This window comes from Ammodytes marinus (assembly GCF_949987685.1).
Source record: "Ammodytes marinus genome assembly, chromosome: 7".
Lineage (NCBI taxonomy): Eukaryota > Metazoa > Chordata > Actinopteri > Uranoscopiformes > Ammodytidae > Ammodytes > Ammodytes marinus.
Window position 1 is genome coordinate 3,284,490 of NC_137211.1, and position 19,307 is coordinate 3,303,796.

The 19,307-nt window shown below is 41.0% G+C and overlaps 1 protein-coding gene across 1 annotated transcript; it reads right to left on the minus strand.

Moving 5' to 3' along the window:
* Positions 1–8,188: 8,188 nt before the first annotated feature.
* Positions 8,189–18,997, minus strand: LOC307252607 (galactose-specific lectin nattectin-like). The gene is made up of 7 exons (XM_080030320.1): positions 18,933–18,997; positions 18,180–18,245; positions 17,256–17,283; positions 17,047–17,126; positions 15,160–15,294; positions 9,356–9,467; positions 8,189–8,996 (listed from the first exon to the last, which is right to left on the minus strand). Exons 2-7 carry the CDS (start codon positions 18,243–18,245, stop codon positions 8,932–8,934), a joined length of 486 nt encoding a protein of 161 aa, XP_079886446.1. The 5' UTR covers positions 18,933–18,997; the 3' UTR covers positions 8,189–8,931.
* Between the last annotated feature and the right edge of the window lie 310 nt (positions 18,998–19,307).

The window sequence follows — 19,307 nt, forward strand, 5'->3', positions numbered from 1 at the left end:
GCCAACTTTCTTTAACATGATCTTTGGGTACATACCACTTTACAGAGCCTAGGCTGTAGCTCATACACAGTACCTACAAATAATGGATCCTGAGGAGATATTCACTGATTTGAATTTGAGTGTTCTCCAGAATAGCTGTCTCCACCTTCAAGGCTTTAGATCCTGCCTCATCACAGCTCTATTTTGTAAATCGACCCATTCCCTCCACCTCATCACAATAAATCGTATACGTCTGTTTAAATTGCCCTCATTTCTAAGATCGAATGTCTTTCCTTATTTTTATTTTTATTTTTTTTACAATGTTATTGTTTGAAATTCAAAGCACTTTTCAATGGCCACTGCAGATGAGCATGTTTAGCTCCACGGCCACAATACATCACGACTCTATATTCAAAAACAAAAGCATAAAGGACTCGATACAAAGGAGGCAGGCACTGTCTCACCGCAAGACGCCATTTCACAAACAATGGGCAGTAATTTCAGCCGCACTCAAGGACGGTGAAGTGGAGAAAAGTGTTCTCTGCTTCTCATGTGGGCAAAATCACTCCCTCTCGACACTGAGACACACATATACACACACACGCACATTCATACGCACACATAGACACACACACACACACACGGACACAGACAGACAGACAGACAGACACACACACGCACACACACACACATGCACACGCATACGCACACATAGACACACACACACACACACACGGACACAGACAGACAGACAGAAGGACAGACAGACAGACACACACACACACACACACACACGCACATTCATACGCACACATAGACACACACACACACACACACACACACACACACACACACACGGACACAGACAGACAGACAGACAGACAGACAGACACACACACACACACACACACACGCACATTCATACGCACACATAGACACACACACACACACACGGACACAGACAGACAGAAGGACAGACAGACAGACACACACACACACACACACACACACGCACATTCATACACGCACAAACACACACACACACACACAAGCACACACACACACACACACACACACACACACACACACACACATATACTGTACATGTAAATTGCCAATGTTGAAATGAACAAGCTACGAGTGGAAAAAGCGTTCTGAGCTCCTCGTGTGGGCGATATTACTCTCTCACTGTGCTGACTGTAAGCAAAGACAAACACACGCACGCACACACGTACACACACACACACACACACACACACACACACACACACACACACACACCCCTTTAAAAACAGGCACATAAAACCAGACACACAGATATATAATACACAGTAAATTTTGAAGTGTTAAAATAACACTAAAAAAGTTAAATTTAACACCATTTCCGAGTGTATTTGGTCCCACTCAGAATTGGAGTTAAATTAACTCTCTTCAAAGTGTTACAATTTTAGAGTTAAATTAACTCAAAATAGAGTTAAAAATACACTGTATAGTGTTATTTAAAGCCTTATAGAGTACTTTCTACACCCCGTCTTTTAACTACCGAAATTGACACCAACACTAGGAGGCATTCTACTCCAGCTGTTGTTATATTAACTCAGATAGAGTTAATGGAGTTTGACACTGCATATTTAACACTGGGGAATTTACTGTGTACATGTATTGCCAATATGTTTTTTCTCCAATTCTGTACTTTGTTTTACATCGTGCTCCACATTTTTAAAATATTTATATTGATGCATTAGCACATTTATTCACACACTAAATTTGCCCTTTTTTTCATTCCTGAAAAGTTAAACATGGAAATACAGATTTTTCCCTCTGACAATACACCCATTTGGCATTTCAAAATTCATCCCAGACAAGGTAATAGTCTACACTTCATACTTTAGGAACTGAAGTCCAAATTGTAAACTTTCTAGTGAAACATCCCCCATCTCTTCATTTGGACAAAAGGCTTTGGGCATTTTCTGGCAAACGCAACAAAAGATGTTCTAGTGTCGGGCTGTCTGACTAGGGTCACTGCGAACTTGAATGAATACAACACACACACACACAGACACAGGCACAAACTACACACACACACACACACACACACACACACACACACAGACACACCATCTACACACACACAGACACATAGACACAGACACCATCTACACACACACACAGACACACAGACACAGACACAAACTACACACACACACACACACACACACACACACACACACACACACACACACACAGACACAGACACAGACACACAGACACACAGACACACACACCAGCAAACCTTTCACCAGCAATTACCAACTTTGAATTTTAAAGATTAATAAGAGAAATGTCCTTTAGTTGCATAACTGAATTGTATTGAATTAACTGAACTAGCCTATATTAAAGGTTCAGTAAGCGGAATGGTTCTTTTAGCTAACTTCCTGTCAGTTACTGCAGTTAGCGGTCCCCTCACTCGTCCCTACGTCACCACATTAATGCACTGCGGTCTTCAAGCAGCGAGTTATCTAGCATCATCTCAGATCCATAAGTTTGATAAAACATGATAAAAACCATCAAAATAGACATTGGGAAGGATTTTTTACCTGCTCCGCCATTTTTATTTTTTATTTTTTTTTATTTAATACAGGGACAGTGCATATTATCAAACATTTCTGTCAATATGCCAGAATTAGCCAGAAGGCTATTTTTCATCTGCAGTCCCTAGACCGATGGTCAAAGTCACCCTAAAAGAAAATAAAGTTACACATTTACATAACACAACATACCTATAGTAAAACGTACTATTAAAAAGTAAGTAAAGTAAAAAGTACTATTAAGCTAAAATATACAATAAAAACACAGCAGAGCAACAATCAGACAACAGCAGACAATGACATGAACAGGTTAAAGGTAATGTAGACAGCTCTGATTAAGATTCAAGATACTTTATTTGTAATTGTACCAAAACAACGACATTTTGTTTACAGTCATACCCCGCCAAGAGACATTGAGTGACAATAAACAAACATGGGAGACAGGAGGGATACACTGAAGAGTCGTCTAGCGTGCGCTGCGCCCCTTAAAGTAGGAAGGATAAAGAGAACATCAGGGAAAGACAGGTTAAAAAAAATGCTACTCTCACACTCTGCTCCTTATGGGTGCGAAGTGTGTGATTAGTACAAAAACCACCTTAGCATAATAAGCAACAAGATAACGCCACAGACAAATAGAACACGTATCAATGAGACATTTCTTTAACTGGAATTTAAATGACCTATATGTGTTCAGATTTCTGATGGCTATGGGGGGGAGGTTCCACTCAGTAGCTGCACGAACAGAGAAAGAAGTATGGCCAAATACACTCGCCCTAAAAGGGATAATACAATCTCCCCTCGCTCAAGCTCTAGCTCTGCTGTGATCAGCTGATTGGATGTTGACAAACTGATGGAGCGGAGGGGACGATAAACCGTGGGGCGGCAGTGGCGAAGTGGGTAGGGAGTTCGCCTCTGGTGTGCAGGGTCGGAGGTTCGATCCCCCGTCTCCCCGCCACATGTCGAAGTGTCCCTGGGCAAGACACTGAACCACGAATTGCTCCCGATAGTTAGCTTAGTTAGCTTAGCCTACCCTGTGTGGTAGCTGCTGCTATCGGTGTGTGACTGGGTGAATGTGTACAAAAAAAACAATGTAAAGCGCTTTGAGTCTGTGATAAACAGAGATATAGCGCTATACAAGTCCATTTACCATTACCGTGAATGATTTTATAGACAAGACATAGATTTGAATATTTGACCATGTTTTCCCAGTTGAGTAATCTGTGCTTTTGTAATATTGGACAATGATGAAATCTACAAGGCATAAACATTCACCCATCTGTTGCTCTGCGGGTGCACCGGCAGAGAGACGGGTGCCGGTTTGTAGCGTTCTCTCTTGTGATTGGATAACATTTTCGGGATCCTCCAACAAGTTTATTTGCCGATTACATGCAGAGCAGCTGACTGAGAGATCGGGTTTATGAAACGCGCACATTATGTAAGTGATCACTGTATGAATGAAGAGCGATTTAACACTTATTTAACATAAATAAACCGCTTACTTCACCTTTAATTTATTCTGTAACTAAAGCACTTCCTGCTACTACCCCATTTTGTTTATGAAAAGTGCTGTATAAATCAATTTTGATTTGATCATAAAACATTATCCTTGTAAGTAGGGGAATCATCTATTCACCTGTATTCCCTCCCTCTCTCTCTCTCTCTCTCTCTAACTCTCTCTCTGTGTGTCTCTCCTTCCCCCTATCTCCCTTTCCCTCTCCCTCGCTCTCTCCCTCCCTCTCTCCTTCCCTCTCCCTCCCTCTCTCTCTCCCTCCCTCTCCCTCTCTCTCTCTCCCTCCCTATATCTCTCTCTCTATTTCTCTCCATGTCTCGCTCTACCTCTCTCTCTCTCCCTCCCTTGCGCTCTCCCTCCCTCTCACTCTCTCTCTCTCCCCTTCTCTCTCTCCGTGTGTCTCTCCATCACTCAGGGCGTATATTGTAGCTGCTGTCAGATGTTATCTTCAGATGCCCGAATGCTTTTTTATCCAGGGGCGTGTTAAATCAGTAATGCTCTCTCTCTCTCTCCCCCTCTCTCTCTCTCTCTCTCTCTCTGTGTATCTTTCTTCAAAACACACCTGTTCAAACTGGCTTAGTCCGACTCACTATACATCCCACCTTCAAACTGTTTTGCTACCTCCAATAGAGAGAGAGGAGAGAGAGAGATAGAGAGAAAGAGGAGACGAGACAGAGAGGGAGAGAGAGGGAGAGAGAGAGAGGAAAGAGAGGGGGAGGAGAGAGAGCGAGAGAGAGAGAGAGAGAGGAGAGGATATAGATTAGTTGAAATGACGATAGATTGAGGTTGAAACCATCTGTACGTCCGTCCGTCAGTCTCAATTCTGAGAGTAATTACTGTGAGACCAAATAAACCATTCTTCTCCTCCGTTGGGTATGTGACACCCGGCCAAGGCTCAGTCCACTCACTTATTTTCATATGAAAGTAATTGCAAAGGAAAAACACTTTTCTATTGGGGTTTCTGTAATAACAATAATGCCACTGCAGCGATCCAATCAACACTGCTACTGTTGCCAGCTTCAAGGCTTAATTAACTTAATCAGGAACTGTTGGTGTGTGTGTGTGTGTGTGTGTGTGTGCGTGCGTGTGTTTGTGTGTGTGTGTGCGTGCGTGCATGTGTGTGTGTGTGTTTGTGTGTGTGTGTGCGCATGTGTGTGTGTGTGTAAGAAAAGCTTCAATCAATTCTAATTACTGTGAGACCAACTAAACCTGTCAGTTATTGTCCTCCTCCGTTGGGCATGTGACACCAGGCCAAGGCTCAGTCCACTCTCTCATTCAGTGAACGTAGGAAGTGGATTATATTTAAATGTGATTCTGTATTTGTATTCCTGAAGCCACAATAGCTGTCATATCTCGTTCATCCATTCATTCATGCTGATTAACTTAATAAAGAGAGAGTTAATATGATACTCTGCAGCTTTAACTACAGGTAGAGTCAGCGATTCTATCCATAGAATGCTTGTTGTCAAAATCACTTTGTCAAAATCAATGTTGGCTACTTTGTTTACATGCCCTGTGTTTACATACCACTTTACAGAGCCTAGGGTGTGCATAAACACCAGATTTTCTTTTTTAGTCCATAGAGCTAGAGATCCGAAGTTTAGTGGCCATTACCTCAGAAGCGCCCCCTTTTGTTTCAAGCCTAGATCAAGGAACAATGAGAACGTTCTCACATCAAAACAAAAGGCTATAACAAAAACCTATATAAAAATAGCATTATTTGCACTGATGGTCTCGTTTGCTGTTACGTGTAATTTATGATCATCAGAGGAATTTTTTACTTTTTCGGAAATATTTCAAAGTTCCTCGTAGCATCTTTAAAAAGCTGATTTTTAGACTATAGGACTAGAGGACGTTTCGGTGCCACTACCTCATGCCTAGATCAAGGAACAATCCACTCACACAATGGGAAAGTGCTCACATCAAAACAAGTCACAGTTTGGTATTCAGGCAGAATCCAGCAGTACAATCAATATGTATGATGCATGTGTGACCTGCTTCAACTGGGTAATAAATGACTTGGAAGGACAAGGGAGATGGTTGGAGCGAAATTCATCATATACGGGTCAAAAATGTCACAAATGATGAAAGTCGGCAAGAAGTGTGTCTCTGTGTGTGTGTGTGTGTGTGTGTGTGTGTGTGTGTGTGTGTGTGTGTGTCTGTCAAGAGGCTGGCATTGGTTCAGGGATTGCATTTTATAGATGTACAATTTGAGCTTTAAAGACACTTGTTTCTCCAAAATTGGTTGTTCCCATCATTGTGTACTTTCACATTTTAGCCAAAGAAGGAAAGGATGCCTTGCTGCCTTCATCTGTACTAACATTTAGTTAACACTTTACAAGAATAGTACGTTAATTAACTGTTAGTCAATGGTTAGTTAACCCTTTAGGCGCCAAAGTCGCAAAATTGCGACAAGACGTTTTACTGAATCAAACAGCTGTTTTCTCTAAATAGAGTGTTATATTTTGTTCAAACTCCCCTCCACTAGTTGGCGGACATCCCATACCTAGACCTTAGCTCAGAAAAACGTCATCCTTCAATGCAAAATATTAGCGGAAATCCGGAAATCCCATCCAAAAAAAAAAAATAAAAAATCCCATCAACTTTTTTGTCATATCCTCCTAGCGATTTTTTCTGGTTTTATTGAAAACTTTTGTGGTGTTTGGAGACTGACGTGAAAGCACGTTTCACTCTGCAGTTACTGTGCTCATTGCTCAACGAGCAGCGGGTGTTGCCGAGAGCCCCTCCCCGTCTCAAAGCACTACGAGGCGGTCAGTCTCGGAGCAGCCCCTCGGAGCGAGTCCCAGCCTGCTGTCAGAGCAGAGAGGAGAAACACCTCCGCGTCCAGGCTGCAAATGAATCGCGCTGTTGTTAGGTGCGAAATCGGAGATAGTGTGCCACAAAACTATTTATGCTGCAGCTTTATTGCTGGATTTAGGAGTTATTTAGAGATATGGCAAGCAAAAGGTTGACGAGTAGGGAGTTTAGTGTTCACTCTTTCTACGGCCCCAGTCACGGTGCGTCCATGCCAGTGGTGCAGCCATGCGACGCAGCATTATATATATCAATATTATCATATTATAATGATAATGATGATGATAATAATACTAATCATCATAATAATAATGAAGAATAGAAGAAAAAAGGAAATAAAAATGGTGGTGGGTAAAAAAATTAAAAATCATAAAAAACGCCTACTGTTTACATGAGTTTTGTGGTGTAGTTCTAGTTCTAGTTGGCTTACAACAAAGTGGACATCATTACAAATGGATGGAGGGGTGAATCTGATTAAATAAATTCAACTCTCTTTCAAAATATCAGGTATTTCATGGAAATTACATAATCCAACATGGCCTTAATGCTTCGTTAACTAAAATGGTAAATGGTAAATGGACTTAACTTATTCAGCGCTTTTTAGCCGATTTTCTCAGCCCCAAAGCGCTTTACATTTCTTACCACATTCACCCATTCATACACACAAATACACCGATGGCAACTAGTGCTTAGTTTAGCATACACTTAGCTTAACACTAAGTTATTGTTCAGTTTATGTTTATGAAGCATTTACTAAGCATGTATTACAAGTTATATAATGCTGTAGTACATTTCTTAATAACCCTCAATAAAGCATTAACTAACAATTAATCAATGTACCCTTATTGTAAAGTGTTACCAACATTTAGTAAAAAGACTGGGGGGAATTCAATGTGCCATCATACAGTCTTTGGCCGCTGACTTTAAGAAAAATAATAGTTTTTTTAGTGAGAATAGGAGGCACTGAATATGATATATGGCCTGGAGGAAATGGATGGATAGATGGATGGATGGATGGATGGATGGAGTGATGGATGGATGGATTAGAACCCAAAGTAGCCCCATACCAGGAAAGAACCATGTTTAGTTGGATGAACATAAACTGGATAAGGAGTTCACACCAGAAACATGTTATGCTGCAGAATATTTTTATTTGTGGAATCCACTTTTCTTTTTTTCATTGATTGAGATTTAAATGAATATACGACAGGAAATGAACAAATCACAAGAGTTTCCCTCCAGTAAAAAACTGATTTACAGTTTGTGATGTTAACAGGGTTCCCAGAGCCAGGGGGATTCCTGGAAAAGTCCTGGAATTGGATAAAAACAATTAACCAGTCATGGAAATGGTTTGGTATTAACGGAATGTTTTGGAACAAACTCCCAGAAAATCTGAGGTCTGCTGCAACTCTCAGCTCTTTTAAATCAAGTTTCAAAGATTTGTTTCCCTTTTAATCTGTAATTTTTATTTATTTCTAACGTGTATTCTATACTTGATGTATTTTAATCTTGCCCATGTAAAGCACCTTGAATGGCCTTGTCTGAAATGTGCTATACAAATAAACCTGCCTTGCATTTAGACAAATTTTCACTGGTGATTAAAACGCAAAAATCCACAAACGTGATATGAAATATTTCTTAGAATTACTTTTGGATTAAAATCTAGTGTGTTGGTTTGAACTTCACTAGTGTCATGTGATACACGTTGGGATGTGTTACGTGTGTGTTTGTTTTGAGGTGTTTTCTACATTTGTTGATGGGAAAGATAGATTTAGATCCCGGACGAGCCCCCAATTGTTACAGTCCTCACCCGAGCCAAAATGGGGACGTAACAGTTGCATAAACATGAAACTACCAATGAAGTTTGAAAATTCATTGGTAATAGTATTGTTGTGGGAACCCTGTATTACTGACTATGGGGGGATTTGATTTGATAAGCATGCATTAGAAAGTGAATCATTTAGAGTTAGTTCTCTAATAAGGAAGTTTAATATCGTAGACGCAGTGACGTCATCCTTGTAGATCTGGAGGCGGGAGGCTTCACTTATCCTTGGCACAGACGAATGGATTCTTGATAGTACATGGGAAATCATTCCAAGTGGGTCCTGTGTAGAGGGACAAGAATCAATATGGCTTTTGATTTCATGTCACTGAGCAAGACACTGAACCCTAAATTGCTCCTGATAGTTAGCCTGCTATCGGTGTATGAATGTGTGTGTGAATTGCAAAGTGGGAATGGGAACAGGTCTCCCTTGTAAAAGAGTCTCCGGTCTCAATGGGTCTCAAAAAATGGTGTGCTCGTGAAAGTAAGTTTAAGGGTATTTGACAGTCCAAGGCATTTGAAGCTGTCAGCTATATCATCTGTTTGTCTGTTGATGAGACTGGGGTGATTGGGTAGGCCTTATTCTTTATATTTCTTTTGTTTTCGCTACATTTAAATGGAGTCAAGATATATTGTTTGTACCGTGATAGTTGATCACGACACAGTCTTCCTTGCCGAGATGGTCGTTGGGCTCTTCGGTATGCCAGAGTGTGTAGTCAACCAAGGATCCGTCGGTCCACATCCATGTTCCCTCCTGGAAGAGAAAAACTGATTTCTGAACAACTGTCCTTGCTCTTTAAACCCTGCTCTTTAAAGTAACAATATGTAGCTATTCCACCTTGGGACACTTGGTAACGTTTTAAGTAATTTATTAGCTAAAATCAATGTCCTCTTTCATAAATATTTCCTCATTGGAGTAAAATCACCCCTGCCAATAATGACTCAAAGTAAGTCTTTGAGAAAGTGTTTCTCAAGCCAGGTGGCGCATCAGACCAGGGGCTCATCTCCTGTTTCCAACATGCATCACAAACTGCTTGAGGAAGCTGTTCTACTATGATAATTGGTGATGAAAATAAATAATGTTCAACAAGATGTACTTGTGTTTACAAACTGTTTATTCAGTTACACATGAACTTTGAACTGTAGTTTAGGTGATACCTGAGACTGGAAGAACTCCTACAGTAAACCAATTCCGCATTGCACAAGGTGCAAACAACCTTGGTCTTGTCGAGGTTTTCATTGGGAAGCTTCTTAAAAATTAATTTTCCCTGAAGCAAACCCGGCGGCTTCCTAGCTGCATCCATGTCAGCACGTTACGTTTGATGTGGTACACAGGTGCGAAATCGGACTCGTTCCGACTCGTGCACTACAGTGCAATTCGGCCAGGTATACATCCGCGCTAAAATTCGCAACCCAACTTTGAGAATAGTGTTGTAAGAGTGGCGTAGCCCTTTTTGGGAATAGGGCATCTCACGCAACGTGAGATGCGTGTGCGCAGGTGGTTTGTGTCGTGTGCAAGTGATGGAGAGAGAGAGCGGCGGGTGTGTGAGTGAAGCTTCGCTCCTGCAATAAAGGCTCCTCAAGTGTCAACAACGGCCCCCGGCTATAGTAGTGACTTTAAGCAACGACGGTTGAGAGGACGACTACGGCGGTCGAGTAGAATTTTGAGCATTCGAGAACTTATGTCATCACCTCCTATCGCTGTAGTCAGAGCGAGTCAGAGCCGTAGTCCGTCTGTTTACAACGGCAGAATGGGTTTTTGACGTTGTTAGCGCTACACCAACTGCAGCAAGTAGCCGGTGTAAGTGTTGCTAGGTGATAGTGGAGCCCGTTGGAATCTTTCCCTGGCGCCGTAGCCGTCCCTAAAACACCGCTGCTTAAAGTCCCTATTAAAGTCCCTCCCGACCAGAGAACACACGGAAGGGGGTTCACCCCGACGGCGAACAGCCATCGGCCCTGGAGGGAACCATCTCCCCTGAGCCGAACAGGAGGTGGAATAAGAGATTAACGGCGATATTTTTTTTTAACGGCCCACCACTAATATATACATTGAACGGGTAAGTCTTAAGGTGTCATCACTGTTCTCCATGTTGTAAAAAAATGTCATCCAATACTGTTGTCATAACTTATTGGCACATGCCGTAGTTGAAAGGCGAGCGAGCACTATTCGTTTGAATGCAATATCCTATTTGACCACTAGATGGGAGTAAATCTTACAGTGTCCCTTTAATAAAACCTTTTCAAAGTCAGTCTAAAAGTCTGATAACTGTAAACAGGTAGAATGGGCAGTCCATACAATGATTATTGTAAAGCAACACCTCAAATCTTCAATTATTGTTTGTAGAAGTTTAGCTAGGTTTTCAGTTATGTCCTTGGGCATTTTTGTCTGAATTAAAAACCTTGATTATGTAGTGTATTATGTTGACACACATTTTATATTGGCCGTTTCTCAATTCGCGTTCTTTTCTGTACTTGTGAACTTGCGTTCTCGTAAAACGTCATCAACCGTAGCCCAAGTACTGTTCCAATTCAAAGTTCGCATCAAGTCAAGTACCCGGAAGTGTTCCTGATGTGTTCTTCAACTGGCCATTCTATCGAGGATGCATCGGTGGTGACTTGTGCGGACTTGGGGCTGTTAGATATCCAGAATGCATTTCGCAGCGTAGTAGCAGAGCAAGGAGGCAGAGGCGGACAAGGCGGAGAAACCCACAACTGTAAGCATAATTATTACTGTTTTATAAATACTACTTTTGTTTCAGAATACCGGTATGTTGTTATGAAGTTTTTATTAGATGATCATTTAATTCTCCAACCTGTCAAATCCTACTTAGCTCCGTAAACGTCCGACTGCTAGCTTGCCCAGCTGTCCCACGGGATTTCTAGCTTCCCCCGCGGGACAGCTAGCTTGCCCCGGGGGATTTCTAGCTTCCCCCGCGGTACAGCTAGCTTGCCCCGGGGGATTTCTAGCTTCCCCCGCGGTACAGCTAGCTTGCCCCGGGGGACTTCTAGCTTCCCCCTGGGACAGGGACAGCTAGTCCCGTTTGGGGGTGCAAAGTTGTGGTTCATAACCGTATGGTGAATTGCCCTAATGTGGGACACTGCTTAACCTGGGATACCTAAGGTCCATCGCATTTATCTCCTATTTCTGACACATGTTAATAGATAATATTGTTGTCAAATCAAAGCAGGGGTTCCCTGTGATTGAAATCACAAATCAATGCTAAGGCTCTACATTTGAATGGTATCATGTATTGGTCAAATGTATTGGCTTGATATGTTAATATATTACATAAGTTGTAATTGCAAATACTGTCCTCACCCTATGTTTTTTATGTATACTTTATTATACTAGCTATGTTTTTTGAGCAAATTGTTTTGATAGCAACAGTGTTTTTTATATTTTACATTCACATGTATACTGGCAAATTCAGTTACAAATGGACTTCAGGAGGCAAGACTTTCAAGAAGAAAATCGCTACTTTATTTAGCATAAAAAACAGAAGATGTCTGCTGAAAGTTGACTCATTTATAGACTTCAAACATGGTTAAACTCAACATGCCAAGCAAGTTAAAATCAGCTAATTTAAATATTAAAAACTGTACACAGAGGAGAATAAAACATGTCATTACAAATATGTACATTTATTTACAAAGCTAGGAATATTTACAAACCATGTTCTTATTATTATCTCCAGAGACCTAAGGAAGATGGCCCACCAGCATGTTCTGATGATCCCAAACAACCTCTCCACAATGTTGCGCCCTCTGGCCTTTTGTACCGGGCTTCAATATGACCTGGTAATCAAAATTCACATGGATGGGTGGCGGTAGAGCCTAATGATGGCCACGGGACGCTGCAGGCAGGAGTACCCTCCATCACCCAGCAAGAAGTAGGTGGGTACAGGGCCTAATTGTAGAACGGGGAACGCCGGAGCACGAGAGCATCATGCACCGACCCCGGGTTCCCGATGTAAATGTCTATACATTTGCTCTTAGCATCACAGATACCCTGCAGGATGATGGAAGTGAAGAGCTTCCTGTTAAAGTAGCTTTTCTTCTGTTCTGCAGGTGGCAGAACTCTGACATGGCACCCATCAATGCCCCGGCAGCAGATCTGAAGGCCGAGCAAAGCCTGCCCCCACCTCCTCCATCTCCTCTGGCTTGGGGAAATGGATGACCCGATGGAGGATGGCCTCCACCACGCCATAGACCGTCACCCTGCACAACGCACCACAGGCCAGCTTGAATTTGGGACGCTGCTGGCCTTGCTGCCCCGGCCGGAAGAAAGCCCATGGATGGAGCCATGAGGTCGAGGTGCTGATGGGGGTAGCCTGTCGAAGCTATCCCTGGAGAGCCTGAAGGCTGGCTTCAGGTCCCCCTCCAGAAAAAAAGACAGCCAGGATAGGCACTGGGGTGTTGAGCTTTGTGTACAGCTGTGAGCTGCTTCTAAAAATAATAATAAATATATTTTTAACATCGTTGATTCAGTTATTTACTATTTATATTATTTATGTTTATTGTGTGTGTGTATATATAGCCCTGGAAAATAATTAAGAGACCACTCCAAATGTTCAGTGTCTCTTGTTTTAGTTTTAAGAGGCATATGTTTGGCTTAAAATTAACATTTTGATTTTATACTATAAAGTACTGACAACATTTCTTCCAAATTCACAATTAAAGTATTGTCATTCAGACCATTTTCAATAAGTAATTTAGAGATAAGAAATTTTAAGAAAAATCCGGAGTGGTCTCTTAATTTTTTCCGGCGCTATATATATTTACTATTGATAGATAGATATACCAGTATATGCCATACTTATTTGTTTATTTTAAGTACAATCAATTGCAATTATGTATTTAATATGTATTGTCTGCTAAGAAGTGTTAAAGTCTATCAGAATTAAAAAATCCATTAAACATTTTACTTGTTTGATCAGTAAAGGGCCTATGAATTATTACATGCCTAGGTTTTTTTAAAACATTTTAGCCTGTTATATATGTTGTGTGTAGCTTTAAGGGGCTTCAACTTTCCACCCTGTGGTAAAATGATAATTAACTCATTACAGTCAAGTGTATTTATCAATATTAAACGATAAATTGAAAGGTTAAAAACAAGCCATAACAATAAAACACATACGACGTGAGATAGACAACTGAGGAGGGCTCGTCTCCACCGCATCCCAGCTCTGTAGCACAGTTAACGAGCCGAGGTGATGACGCCATCGAGTCCGCTGCCGTTCCAATTGCAGGTGCGTGCTCCCGTTCTCGGAAGTTTGTACTTAGAAGTCCGGACTTGCAAGTTCGAACTTCGAAGTCCGCAAGTCCGTACTCTGTGTACTTGGAATTGAGAAACGGCCATTATGTTTATACTGTTTCATGAGGACACTATACTGAGTTAGAGTGTCTCATCCTGCAGGGAGCAGGACAGGAATGTGAATTGCTTAAGTTGAGGAAGCCTGTAGGGAAGACTTCTGTAGATCATTCAAATTGCACACAAAAGGAGACTCCGGGATGACTCTTTTGTGGGGGTAATTTAGGACAGTCTGGTTAAGATTTAACAGCTAATTTATTGAAGGATTGTTCTAAAGTACTGAGCAGACTTTCTGGCACTTCACGAGATATCGCCTCTAGGGGATGATTACCACAGATGTCCTCTGAACAGTAGGTTGGAGTTAGTTAGGGTCCACCAATCAGGGGTTAGGAGGGGCAGAGTTTACTGACCTAAGGACCAATCAGCTCACTTAGATATGCAGGTTAAAGACAGCCACAATGCAAGGGAGAGACAGGTTTTTTAGCTTACAGGAACTTTTCATAGCTTTTTCCATTATGCATCTACCTCTATTCGTTTTGGCTATAATACTTTAACTTTTTATTGGCTTCGTTTTGACTGCAGTATGAGTTTTGTTGTTTAAATAAAAGAATTGTTCCTGAAGACCTCCTCATCTGCCTCAACTGTGTCTTCTTCCATCACCCTGCTACCAATGCCATTTTTCTGAATAAAGGCCGAAATATCAACTGCAATTACATTTTCTAAGAAGATTTCATGTTCTGAGAAGATACATTCATTATTTACATGGCAACAACTTACTCACTATAGTGTATAATGCCTCGTTTCCACCGAGTAGAGCGGGTCGGGTCGGAGCGAATCTCTTCACGAATTCTCTGTCCCCGAATCTCTTCACTCTTGCCGAGATGACTACAAATGGCGGAAATGATTCTTTCGACCAATCAAATGACGGCAGTGTGTAGCTCCGCCTTTTCGGCACCCTTTTAGGCGGCTAGTACCCCAACGGAGGAGTACTGAGATTAGGAGCGGCTCAGAGCGGTTAGGTGCGCTTAAACCGTACCCTACCCAACTTTTGGCAAATGAAAAGCCAAACTACCCGGACCGAACCGCTCCGATCCGACCCGTTCTACTCGATGGAAACGAGGCATTAGTGTCTCACCTTTAAAACATCAGCCAACCCAATCCAGAAGACAGCATCTGAACCTGTCTTTTCGCGAATCAGACCGCTCACAAAGTTGTGTTCTCCCAAACTGTGGACTGAGGTCAGGTGTCCACCAAGGCGAACACAGGTGACCTGAACAGGAAGACAGAGAAACCAAATCATTATGCAACTTCTGAAACCTCGTAGAGAAGAATTACACTCAATTCAATTACATTCAAATGTCATGACTATTGTGGTAAACGAACAGTGTTGCCAAAGCATTAAAAATAATAACAAAAGAAGAATGAGATTTGGAGAAGAGACCGGTAACACTTTACAATAAGGGTACATAAAAGTGGCTACGAGGAACTTTGTAAACTAGCGCCCTCTTTGGACCAAAGCGGTAGTGTTTTTACGACGCTAGCTGTCGTAAAGCTGTTTTCTACCATGTGCTGGCCAGTGCCAGTGTCGAGTGATTAGGATGCAATATAGTGCATGTCCGTGTCGAAAGTGTGAGGGCACACAATCTTTTCGGTTCCGTGAGAGTGATTAGTAACACTGCATCAACTCAATGCCAGACAGTGCCACACACACCTGATTACAGTGAGTTGATGCAGTGTCACTCACAGAAAGTGAATGAACGAGAGACGGCAGAATGGATCACAATCAGGTAATGTGTTTATGTTTTAGTAAATAATGACTATTTCAGATGAATAATGGTAATCTGATGATGATGAAGCAAAGTAAACTTTGTTTTAGTACCGCTCATTCACTTAGGAGTAAACACTGCACGACTAGTTCATTCCCATTAAGTTGTTAATACGTTGCTTGGCAACGCCCTCCGCTCCGACTATTTTTGATGGCGGAAGCAAATTCTAAAATTATCAAAGATCAATTTTTATATATTGTAAAACTGCTGTATAAAAGCAGTATCACACTCAAGGTCGCAATGTTGTCGCTGTATATCAGCGCTGCTGTGTCTGTCTTCGGCATCCGTACTTACGAACGAATCACAGCAGCGCTGATATAAAGCAACAACATTCTGACCTTGAGTGTGATATTGCTTAATTATACAGCAGTGGTTCTGAGCGAGTGATTTGATTGGACGAGAGACATTCCATGCGTTCTGAAGCAGCGCTGATATGAGCGAACAACATCACTCCGACTGTTCAGGGATTGTTCACCAAACTGACAAAATCAGTCCGCTCACTGACGAGCCGGAGCTTCTCTTGTGTAAACTGTGTGTGTGTGTGACTCAGGTTGACTGTGGCGAGTCTCCCCCTTTGAGATGGCAGCTCTGCCAGACAGACAGAGACAGTGTGTGGTAGTCGCTCACACTCACATTACTGAAGACAGCAATAGTGTGTGGAGATAAACTCAGGCTGCTGAATAATACGAGCGGACGCAGCATAGCTTTAGCCTAGCCTAGCTTTCCCACTTCATTGTATAACTTCCATCGGGCCGAAATACACTCATAAACTGGGAAATGAAGCGTGGGGGTTTGGATTGGGCAGCGGACCTTATCACCAACTAGATTAAGATCCGCCGTTCCTTTTCTTTAGTGATTTTTACGGGACATCGGTCCGCCGTGGTTAATGTTACCAGAGTAAACACTGCATGACGAGCTCACTCCCGTCAAGTTGTTGACACGTTGCTTAGCAACGCGCTCCGCTCTGACTGCTGTTGTCGGACTATTTGTGTCGGCGGAAGCAAATACATTCTTAAATGATTAAAGATCACATTTTAAAGTTAACTTGTGAATTTAAGTTGTAAAACTGCTGTATAAAAGCAGTATCGCACTTGAGGTCGCAATGTTGTCGCTCTAACAGTTAATTAATGTACCCTTATTGTAAAGTGTTACCAGGAGATCATTTCAAACAGATTCAGAACAAAGTAAAGTCGTACCTCTGCATCAGCCATGGTCAGTAGCTCGGATCGAGCGAGGTAACAGTGACAGCCGTAAGTTGTCCAACCAGCAGGACAGTCTGAGTACAGAAAGGGGATATGGCTGTAAACTATAATAAGAGCTGAGATGTGACTGTATTGGAATGCCTTTGTCAGACTCTCAGATCAGGTGTGTGTGTGTGTGTGTGTGTGTGTGTGAGTGTACCAACCTGCACTGCGTTTTATCATGGTGGACCACTGTGAAAATGAACAACACAATTAATGTTAGGGGAAACACTACAAGCAAATACATACTTTCTTTAATCACTGCTCAGTTTCTAGAGTTTTGTATATTTTGCATCCATACACTAGGATAAATCAAAGGTCCAAAATGTACATTTAGGTGTTTATTTGATTAAACCTTGTCTGTTTGCATCTCCAATAAATCTTTAACTGCCAATATCTCAAGATAATTTTTTTTAATACTCAATTTCCAAGGGCGCACTCTCACTAGGCAAAGTTGCCCTGTATCGTACTCAAGCACGATCGCCCTCCCCCCTTCCTCCCTGATTCATGAGACAATTTCTTCTTAACAACATGTTGAAAATACATTTTCAAGACCTGCACATAGTTTTGTTCTTGTAGGCTGTACCCCAAAAAATTATTTGTTCTGTAAAAACTTTGAACACTAACACCAAAAAGAGAAGTTATTTTTTTTTAAATGGATGCAGATTTACACATAATTGGTTGGATATAGTCACATTTGCATATTCATTCATAACTTTCTGAAAACATTGTAATAAAAAAAGTTATTTATTTTAATGTCAGTAATCAACTGGAAAAGTTTGTTTTTAGGAAAGTTTTAAACAATTGGTTAATTTCATTTAACTTTCATTTATACTCAAGAGATCAATTGAGGGGTGACCCTCATTTACGATGATGTCGACTCAAACAAATGCAAAGCAAAACCAACAATACATGCAAATACATCAAATACACGACAACTTATGAATTGATTTTTTTTAACATTTAGACTGGAATGTAGAACGGCTGCAATTAAAATGAAATGGGTGAAAGTACAATACAGCGTAATGAACTCAGTTACAGGTAGAGTCCGGCAGATTTAAGACAATATGTCTAGATTTGGTACTCACAGCTCCTGAAATCAACAGTCCGCCAGTCAGACTGAGGAGGAAAACCAAGTGGAAACCTGATGTCATCTGTAGAAAAGCATTTACAACAAAAAAAGCTTGAAAACAACTTAAATGACAAATGGATTTATGTGAATAGTTGCAGTTTTTTTTATTTATACAAGTAAATCCCATTGAGACCGGACCGGAGACTCTTTTTCAAGAGAGACCTGTTAATATGTGTTAATGCTAATTATTTGACATTTTGAATGAAATACTATTATTTTTATGAATAAATAAAAAGTTGTTCTTGTGATTTACTGTATAAGCCAACAGTCAAAATCCTAAAGATTTTACATTTACAATTTAAAGGTGCTACGAGGAACTTTTAAATATTTCTGAAATAGTCAAATTGTTCCTCTGATGATCATAAATGATTTGTAACAGCAAACGAGACCATCAGTGCAAAGAATGCTATTTTTATATGTTTTTCTTAATTAGTTATTCATGGGTACGCTCACCCAGGAACAACAGCTGGCGTAGTAAAAACATTACTGCTTTTGTCCAAAGAGGTGCAAGAATTAACACAAACTAAAAGTTCCTCGGAGCACCTTTAACTTTAAGAAAAGTGCTTAAAAATGCCTTAAATGAAAATGGATGTATGTGAATAGTTGCAGTTACAATGTGTGTTTATCAACAAAATTGAATTATTGAATAAACGTTTGAGCCGTCAAAAGTGAAGTTAAGTTTCAAAGTAGTGAAGCTATGAAATGTTACCTTTGCTGTAGTGCTGATCCTGATGCAGACAGGTGATGAGTAGACAGGTGATGATGCAGACAGGTGATGAGTAGACAGGTGATGATGCAGACAGGTGATGAGTAGACAGGTGTGTGTGTTGGGAAGGAATACTCGCCCGTATATATAGCACTGAGCTCACACCTGGAATGTTAAGAACACCAATGAAAAGGCTTTTGCATGGAGGTGTGAAAGTGGGCGGGGTTTTCATTTTTTTTAATCTGTCTTCAGGTTTGTAAAAAAAAACATGTTTAACTAATTTCTTAGGTAATATTGTTTATCAATTTAGCTTCTTTAACATGTCTTCTTTCGTACTAGTATAAATCAAAGGTCCAAAATTTACATTTTGGTGTTTAT

Bases quoted from the DNA above. Each gene is read 5' to 3' on its own strand.
- LOC307252607 (XM_080030320.1), bottom strand. From the start codon at position 18,245: ATGACATCAGGTTTCCACTTGGTTTTCCTCCTCAGTCTGACTGGCGGA. The intron at 17,127-17,255 runs GTTGGTACACTC...TTCTGTACTCAG, and splicing joins CATGATAAAACGCAGTGCAG to ACTGTCCTGCTGGTTGGACA. The intron at 15,295-17,046 runs GTACGACTTTAC...CTTCCTGTTCAG, and splicing joins TGACCATGGCTGATGCAGAG to GTCACCTGTGTTCGCCTTGG.